At 37.7% G+C, this 9,911-nt stretch overlaps 1 protein-coding gene across 2 annotated transcripts; it reads left to right on the plus strand.

The window, feature by feature from the left end:
- Positions 1–3,101: 3,101 nt before the first annotated feature.
- On the plus strand, positions 3,102–9,731 carry LOC138311192 (zinc finger protein 234-like). Of its 2 annotated transcripts, none has more exons than XM_069252672.1 (2): positions 3,102–3,230; positions 6,077–9,731. In XM_069252672.1, exon 2 carries the CDS (start codon positions 6,525–6,527, stop codon positions 8,091–8,093), a length of 1,569 nt encoding a protein of 522 aa, XP_069108773.1. In that variant the 5' UTR covers positions 3,102–3,230; positions 6,077–6,524; the 3' UTR covers positions 8,094–9,731. The 2 variants fall into 2 exon arrangements, with proteins under 2 accessions (XP_069108773.1, XP_069108772.1); XM_069252671.1 differs by having other exon boundaries at positions 3,164–3,460.
- The last annotated feature ends 180 nt before the right edge of the window (positions 9,732–9,911 follow it).

Consider the following 9,911-nt stretch of genomic DNA (forward strand, 5'->3'; position numbering starts at 1 on the left):
AGGGATTCTATGTAAATCAACACTAAAGTCTATACCTAAAACTGTATTTTTTTGTGATACCCCATTGCAAACTCCATCGAATAATACAACGTAGCAGAACAAAGAGAGATAACCCTTGCATTAACCATGCGCACCAATCGCGACATCTCTGAGTAATTTCCGTGAATCTTCAGAAATATATCACATTTCCGACGATTACCGGAAATTTCTCCGAGGGGATCCGATTGCCATGCGCACCTGTTAGACCAACCGATGGATGATGATAGCATATATGATATATATATATACCTCAAAAGCTTCCAATTAAATCCCGCAGGTAGGGCGTTAGAATTGTATGTGCCTATGTCCCTATTGCATGATCATAAAAGGCGACTAAAATTAGGATATTAAATTTTCTCTTCTTCCTACATGTAATTACCATTCTTCTTCCTTAGGTCTCCTAGCACCTAATTTTTTGGCCTTCAGTTGCTCGCCGCTGTGAGCTAGACTGTGGGTTCTGTCCCCTGGCCGAGACACACCGCAATCTATAAAAGTGGTAGTATCGATCGTTCAGCATTAAGAGAGTGGGACGACTGGCTCCACCATTGTCAGTACAATGTGACCGGGTGGGGTGTGTTGCTTGTTGTCTTCGGCTGCATGCTTCAATGATATAGCACTATAAAAAGGCAAGATTTTCGCTTGTGAAATGTTCAACAAACTCGCTCGCTGTCGGCCATTACACATTGTGGTCGAACATCTTGTATGCCGAAACCTGTCCCTTGCTCGTAGAGTAATGCTACCTTTGTCTAGAACTGCTCAAATCGCCCTGACAGTAGTCTGTTTACCTTATTAGGTTAATTGCCTTGCCTAAAAAATCATTTTATCATCTCCACAATGGTTATGTAGTTCATTTGTTTAACATGCGTGACTTTAGCTCGGATATGGGTACAGCATACATATGTACATGTATGTTGTACCTGTTTAATCGTGTTGATCAACGATTTGTAATTACTACGGTATCAATTAAAATACTAAACAATGACGTGAAATTTGTCAATATCTTATGTTATATGTTTCATAAGAAATGTAGAACAATACATTTATGCCATATTTTGCTTCTTGGCTATGTAAAACTATTAGCCTGAGTGAATTGTCACTTTAAAGTCAACACGCCTTCTTTTGTCTACTTCATCTAACATCCCAGTACTAGTTTTTACTAGATTCACATATTGAAGTGTGTCCTTGAATCGAATGTTCATTTCTGTTAGGTCAAAAGAGTCTTGTTCAAGTATTGTCACGTCTAATTTATTAAAGATATCTTTATGAAAAACATATTTATTTGAAATTGACTTATTTCCACTCAACATTTTTTCTCAACTTTGTCAGATTATGTCTTATCCTGTCCAATGCGACCCCCATTTTCTATCATGTTTCTTACGTTTCTGTCCGATCCTGTCTAAGACACGTTCCTGTCAGAGTCTGCCCAATTCGGTCCGATCCTGTACACTGTCTTTCCTGTCGATACAAGCGCAGAAAAGAGGTTGGTTACAAACGGAATATCATCCGCCTAAAGGCGATTGCAGGATTTGCACTGGCTAGTTTCCGCAATAATTTATCGGTTATATTAACCTGAACTAGTGTAACACATACAGTACATGTAGACTTGCACAAGTCAATATGGTACATGACCGATGAATACTTTAATGCAGTACATTGTACTATTTAAATCTTTGACAAAAATGATACAATAAGTATTAAAATAATAATAATAATAAATCAGAGAAATTGGTTCATATGAGAAGCAGTCATATTTTTACAATTCCAACTAAATCCTTTGCTAATATAATGGAATTCAAACCATTGCTTCTGTACATTTATTTGAATTATTAATGTCTTGTTTTTCTTCTTCTGTAGGTGGTACAGAAATTAAGAAATTAATCTCGCTTGTGGCCGATGTAGCTTGTTTGTACGGGATGAATTCAAGAATTGACTTCTGTTGAATTTCTTTTGTTCAAATTTTCTTTTGATCTAAGGTGATTCTACAGGGTTCAATACTGGGTTCTCTTTTGTTCCTCGTATATATATACAGTATTTACGCAACTTCACTGCTTCATTGATAGTAATTTCCTTTAAGCTGAACTGTAGAAGTGGCCACCACAGGATAAAGTCCAATTTTATTTTTATTTTTTTTTTAATCGCATTTTGATTTGATTTTGCTAAAATCTAAGCAAAAATAAAATTTATAAAGCAATGGATAAAGCTATGCTATATGGATTTGAAAAATGAATTAATATATTGATATACATGTATTTTATATACAGCTGCGTGCATTGTAGTCTTATTATCAAGAACATCAAAATTCAGTACTTATGGGTCTGGTCACAGGGACCTGGTACGTTTTTTTTAACCAACAGAATACATATATATTATAGTATCAAGGGTATGAACTCGGCGGTCGAGAAAAACGGACCTACTTTTTTAAAACCTTGATTTTTTTAATAAACGGGCTCTATAAATGTGAAAATAGGTTTTTTTTCTCTACCGCCGAGTTCATATACTGGTGGTTAAAAAATTCGTGCCATGTCCCTGTGTTTCTGGTATGCGTGTATGCAACAGTACCCTGAAGTATATCGAGGATGTACATGTACGTATGTAAAAAAAGGAGCGGGTCGGTGTGACTTGTAAATAGTGTTAAATACGGTCTCTGTCACTCAGCTGACGGAGCATGCTTCTTTGGCTCAGTCGGTAGAGCCGTAGATTTCCACGCCGGAGACCCGGGTTCGATTCCTGGTCGGGGCACTCGACAGGAATGTGTATTTTCCCTGTTCTTCTACACGTATACGCCTTTTTCGATTATTGTTCGTTTATGAATTAAATACGGACCTGGCGATTTTACATTGTTTTCAGACGAGCTTTGACAAAGCCCTCACAGGCCTGTATTAAAAACTGCAGGTCCGTCAGGATTTATACTTGAAATAATGCCTTTAACAAACGGTCGAACCGGTTGTTCCCAATGAACGAAAACGGCCCATGTGTATTCAGGAAAATATAGTCGATAAAAATGTTTTGAACTAGATAGTATTTATGTCCTACATGTATACTCCATCGAGCTGGATTTATGTCCTACATGTATACTCCATCGAGCTGGAAAAGGATAAGAAACCACATCATCATAACCATGTACTGTACCTACAGAATTAGCTAATTACCAAAAGCTACCATGCGGCATCATTTATCAGAAAGCAGTTTTGGTAAAGTTTGAGATAGCGAAAAGCTTGCATTATTCTTTTGATGGGGATACAATCAGCTCCTTATTTGTGTGTTATCAGTCTATCTGCAGTGAGCAGAGTCATGTAGCCTAACATTATATAATTAGCTACGTAAAATATATAATGTAGACTAGGCCTACATGTATTTACAGTTGCGATGCATACTGAGACAGCGATCAAGCTTCTTTTTGTTCAACTGGACCACGTGCACGGTAATCATGTATTGGTGTGGCAGGGTAATCAATTAAGTAATCTACTTAGTTATCTACACCAGACTTATTAAAGACAATATGAAACTGAAAGATAGATGTCTGGTGTAGAGCCAGAGCGCACGCACACTAGTACGCGTACATGAAAAGGTGGAACTCACCGTTTGGCATTGGGCCGGCCCAGGTCATCTCCGATTCAGACTGACCACCGAGAAGTGTCACTTACCATGGTCTTTTCAACAAATGAATAATTTATCTACCCAAATATAGCAACACATTGAGATTAGAGGTGATATTTTGTAAGCTGTCTGAATAGGAGATGACCTGTCCTGATTCCAAACAGTGTCGGCCAGTTCCACCTTTTCATGTACTAGTGCGCTCTGGCCCTATACTGTACACCAGACATCTATCTGTCATAATGTCTAAATCTGGTGTCAGGCCTAGGGCCAGAGTATCTCGTTTTTTATTTGGTTTAGATTTTCTCCTCTCCTGTTACATATACATATTCCCCCAACCCACCATCTTCGATACTTCAGGGGTTCCAATCACTTACGATCTCTACTCCCCTGGACTACAGTGTATCTCTGAACTGGAGGCAACAGAACAGGTTATTAAGTCCTTTGATGCACAACAAAAGAGCCGTATAATGGTACACTGTGGTTGACTGTGTGGCTTTGAAGTTGGGCGTCACGTACTCTCTCTGTAGTCTTCAAAGGAAATTTTTGCTGGCCTGTGATTGGTTCAGATGTTTTCCTCTGAGCTGCCTCCAGTTTTACTATGAGATATAGTCCAGTGGTGGTTATAACACAGTGATAGTAACACCTGGAGGATGCTCTTTCTATGAACTGCCTCACAAACAAGTACAAAGACAAACAAAAGAAGGAATTTTGGAGGAAAAATATTGACCAATAAAAATATACATTATTTTACTTATAAACCATTCAAATTCTTAATATCACTTGATAATAAAGTTGATTTACCCTGACTACATGTAGGCCATACATGTATGAACCTAAAGGTACACAATATTTTTTTTTTTTTTTTTTTTTTTTCAAAAAAAACCCCCACATTCTTCATTCCCCAGACATATCTCTATAAGTTGAAGGCTACCAAGGGCCTTGGGGTCAGCCTTCATATATAAATAATGTCCCCCCACAGAGGGGCTGTCACACATCACACATATCTTTCATCCCAATCAAAACATCAACACAATATTCTGTCATTTGCAATACTACGTAATAACTATACACATGTATATGATACCTTATTAGTGGATCATTACCATTGTTGTGCTTCCTCTGACAAGATAATGATTTTAAAAATTAAAATTTATCAAAACTGAAGAAAAGAAAATATGTATAGAACCTGCACGCACACAGATATATTTGTCTGCCTGTAGTCAGTAACATATATACTGTGATTTATGCAGGTAAATGTTCAATGTAGCTCTATCAATAAACAGATAAAGCATGTATGGACCGGAGGTCCCAGGTTTGAACCTATCAGCCCCGATCTGACCGCAACATTTTCTCCTCTCCTGTTACATATAACCCCTTCCCCCCAACCCACTAGCATCCTCGATACTCCAGGGGTTCTGATCATTTACGGTCTCTACACCCCTGGGCTATCTCATAGTAAAACTGGAGGCAACAGAACAGGTAAGTTAGTCCTTTGATGCTGCCTTTAGTTTTACTATGAGATAGTCCAGGGGTGTAGAAATTGTCAGTGATTGGGACCCCTGGAGTATCGAGGATGACCCACTAACAGCTGGCCATGCGGGCTGGCTTCTATACAGCAGCCACAGGAAATAACGCTTACTGACAAATCCCAGCTATTAAAGCATATGATATGTTTAAAAAGCTGGATAAAATCAGATGCTCTATCGATTAAAGATGCTCCACCGCTGACAAATGGTAATTTTTCACTATCAAAAACAGGATCAGATGATTTGGTATTTTTCTTCAGTTACAAAAGTTACTTACTTCCCACCATTGAAAAGTTTGAGCTTCTAATTTCACTTCAAGGTAAAAATATTATAAATAATTAATTGCATCCCGAAAAAATTCCTTGTTACTATGTTATATATAGAATGAAGTTTTGACTGCGCATGCACCAAAAGCAAAATAAATTGTTTTGTATAATTTTTTGTGTTAATTAGACATATATATACACGATTAAACACCAATTGTTGTTCAAATGATGAGTATCATTTATGGTCTGTCGGCGGTGGAGCATCTTTAATCTTTATGTAACTGCTCGCTGATGATTGGTCCACACCTGCTACATAAACCTCTCCCTGCTTTATCCAAGTCTGCTCCTTCAAAGAGACAACAGCTAGCTCTCAAATTTAATTTGCAAATCCCCTGCTAATTAAGCCACATCTCCTAATGATTGAAAGATGGGGTGGCAAGCTCACCAAATTTGTAACAGGACAGAAGAAAATTTATATTAATTAGCGGCCAGTCCTGGGATCAACTGGCACCCTCCAAACATTATAAGCAGATGTATGTTTGTACATCAGAACTATATGTATATTTATAATTCAATTTTGTGTGTGTTTGTTAGTTAATTATATATAAATCTCAGAATAATCATAGTTTTACTTTGTGTGTGTTCCAGATGCGAAGATGAAAGAGATCATTGCAACCTGTTCACTGTTCAGACTAATGCCAGATCAGCCATGACGTCGTTCACAATCAGAAATTAAACTGTTGTCGGATCAGCCATGACGTCGTTCACAATCAGAAATTAAACTGTTGTCGGATCAACCATGATGTCGTTCGCAATCAGAAATTAAACTGATGACGGATCAGCCATGACGTCGTTCAAATCAGAACAAACTGATGACGGATCAGCCATGACGTCGTTCACAATCAGAACAAACTGATGACGGATCAGCCATGACGTCGTTCACAATCAGAACAAACTGATGACGGATCAGCCATGACGTCGTTCACAATCAGAACAAACTGATGACGGATCAGCCATGATGTTTGAAACTACATGGGATTACTAAATAAAAGATTCCAGCAATGCCACATACATGTAGATACAAGGGATTCTAAACATGTCTGAAGACACCACTGATGAGGGGTTTAGTGAGGAAGCAGAGATTGAACTTCAAACAGAAGAGAAAGCTTACAAGTGTGATGTGTGTGGTAAAGGCTTTAGTCAGGCCAATAACTTACTTAGTCACACCCGGATACATACGGGAGAAAAGCCATTCCAATGTGAGGTATGTAGCAAGGAATTCAGTCACTCTATCGCCCTCAAAACACATCAGAAGGTCCATACAGGGGAAAAGCCGTATAAATGTGAATTCTGCGGAAAAGCGTTCAGCCAGGCATCTAACATGCAGATTCATACAAGAACACATACAGGTGAAAAACCGTTTCAGTGTGAACTCTGTGATAAAAAATTCATAAGGAAAGATCGCATGTTAACTCACTTCCGCGTACATACAGGCGAGAGGCCGTTTAAATGTGACATCTGTGGTAAGGGGTTTAGTCAGGCAGCTAACTTGAAAACCCATGGAAGGACGCACTCAGGGGAAAAACCGTTCAAATGTGATGTCTGTGGTAAGGGCTTTAGTAAGGCTGGGAACTTGCAGGCACACACCCGAACACATACCGGGGAGAAACCATTTAAATGTGATGTCTGTGGTAAAGGATTTAGTGAAGCGTCAAGTCGGCAGACACATCTCAGATCTCATACAGGGGAAAAGCCGTATAAGTGTGAAGAATGCGGGAAGATGTTCCGTGACATCATCAGTCGGCAGAGACACATGATGACACATGGAGACGGACAACCCTTCCAGTGTGGGGTCTGTCTGAAGGAATTCAACTGGCTGGTCAGTCTACAGAGACACATCAGGACGCATACCGGAGAACGACCGTACAAATGTGAGGTCTGCGGAAAAGGTTTCAATGCCAGCTCCAACCTCAGTGTCCACGCTAGAATACACACGCAGGAAATGATGTTTAAGTGTGACTTTTGTGGCAAGGGGTTTAACAGGGCAGAACATCTGAAAGCCCACACAAGGACACATACAGGAGAGAAACCGTACAAATGCGACATCTGTGGAAAGAGCTTTCATGTGTCTTCATACCTGTCTCGACACTCAAGAATTCATACAGGGGAAAAACCATACAAATGTGATGTCTGTGGTAAAGGATTTGCACAGGCTTCACATGTACAGGTTCATATCAAAACACACACCGGGGAGAAACTGTTTAAGTGCGAGGTTTGTGGTACAGATTTTAGTCGTGCGAATAACCTAAAAAATCATATGAGGATACATACAGGTGAAAAACCATACAAATGTGAGTTTTGTGGGAAAGGCTTCCGACATGACACAAGTGTTAAGTTACATACAAGGATTCATACAGGAGAGAAGCCGTACAAATGTGACGTCTGTGAAGAAACATTTCGAGGCTTTGATGGTAAGCAAAGGCACATGAATTCACATGAGAAGTCATACCCGTGTGAATTTTGTGAAGAAACGTTTCAAGAGCTAGAGAGTAAACAACAGCATATCTGTGATAAAAATTCAAGTCAGCAATCAACGCTAAAAATTCATATTAACACACATAACATTCCACAGGAGCTTTCCATGGTGAAGGAGGAAGGCACGTAAACTACACATTGATATTTATTGTCTAGTCAAAAGGTACACTTGGTTTCTTTAGGTCAACACCTGACCATACATGTACGTCATGGTGACCTATTGCCGTCGTGCGTTAACATTTATATTTTTACGATAACTTGAGTAAAATTTAATGAACAGAGCTTAATTAAGGAAACTTTGTATGTAGATTAAAATTGGAAAGACCCCTAAGATCTCGGACAAGTTCGAAAATCAGCTTGATGTGACTGTAACTTAGAGTTATTGCCCTTTGCATTAATAGTTATTAATTGGACCTTATGAACACGATAACTTAAGTAAATATCTACCGTGATTAAAGAAACCTTGTATTTAGACTAACATTGGAAAGATCTCGTTTGAGTTAGAAAATCTGCTTGATTCAACTGTAACTGACAGAGTTATTGCCCTTTGCAATAATACTTATTATTGGAATGGACCTTAATTGTGAACATGTACACGATAATAGATATATGCACTCAGCTTAATTAAACTTTGTATGTTGACAAACAGTGTAAAGATCTCTTTGCACTAGTAATTATTTTTGGACCTCGTTAACTCAAGAGTAAATATTCACCAAACATAAAGATGCTCCACCGCTGACAAATGGTATTTTTTCACTATCAAAAACTTGTATTGAGCAAAGGATGTAGTATTTTTCTTCAGTTACAAAAGTTACTTACTTTACACTATTACCACCATTGAATAGTTTGAGCTTCTAATTTTACTTTAAGTTAAAAATATAAAGAAATAATTAATTTGTTGCATCCAGAAAAAATTCTGTGTCACTATACCCTATATGGAATGAAATACTGATTGTGCATGCATCAAAGGCAAAATAAATTATTTTATTATAGTTTTTGTGTTAAATAGACATATATATATAGAGTTAAACACCAATTATTTTTTTTATGTAGACTAAAATACAAAAGATCATGGGCCAGTTTGAAAGTTGGCTTGATTCGGTTGCGGGTGATGGAGTTATTGCCCTTTGCAATAATAATGATTAATTCATTGAATTAAAAAATTACTTCCAGGATTAATTTGTATTGTGGTATTCCTTAATGTTCACAAAAAAATTGTTTCCTATTTCGTAAATTTTTTGTCTAAAGGAACAAAAGTTGGCAAGTAAATGACATAGCTAATTTGTATCAAATATCAGGTGGCCGTTAAGGCCCATGTTACATCTAATTAACAGTCAGGCTCAAGTTCATATAAGGATGTGCCAGGTTTGGTGGAAAGCTGGAGTACCCGGAGAAAAACCACCATTGAGTCAGTTGTCAAAACCTGGAGTCTGATATCCCGGATAAGTCATTTAGCAGGTCCCTTCCTTACTTGTCATTATTCTAGCCATAGGTGGGAGTTGTTTCGAGTCTCTATTCATACTATTATCAAAAACCTAAACATCATTTATATAACTTCTTCAGTTGGATTCAGATATTAATCTGTTGGTATTGTTTTGTGTGTTTTGTGAAGTATCAGAGCATTGTGAAAAACCGGTGTAATATTTAATATTGTTGTAACTTGATGTTAATTGTTAGATTTGTAGAATAAATTAAATTATATAGCAATTAATTCTCTATCTTTACTTGATGCCACAGGGACATGGCACAAATTTCTTACCAACAGTATTTATATAATACATATTATAGTATCAAAGGTATGAACTCTATGGTAGAGAAAAACTGACATATTGTTTTTAATCCATAATTTCTTTAATACACAGGCTCTATATAACAGTAACACATATCTTATCTTATAGTTCATCTTTCATTTGAGTGATTGATGAACAAAAACAAAATTGGCCAAGTA

This window comes from Argopecten irradians, chromosome 16 (genome assembly GCF_041381155.1).
Source record: "Argopecten irradians isolate NY chromosome 16, Ai_NY, whole genome shotgun sequence".
NCBI lineage: Eukaryota > Metazoa > Mollusca > Bivalvia > Pectinida > Pectinidae > Argopecten > Argopecten irradians.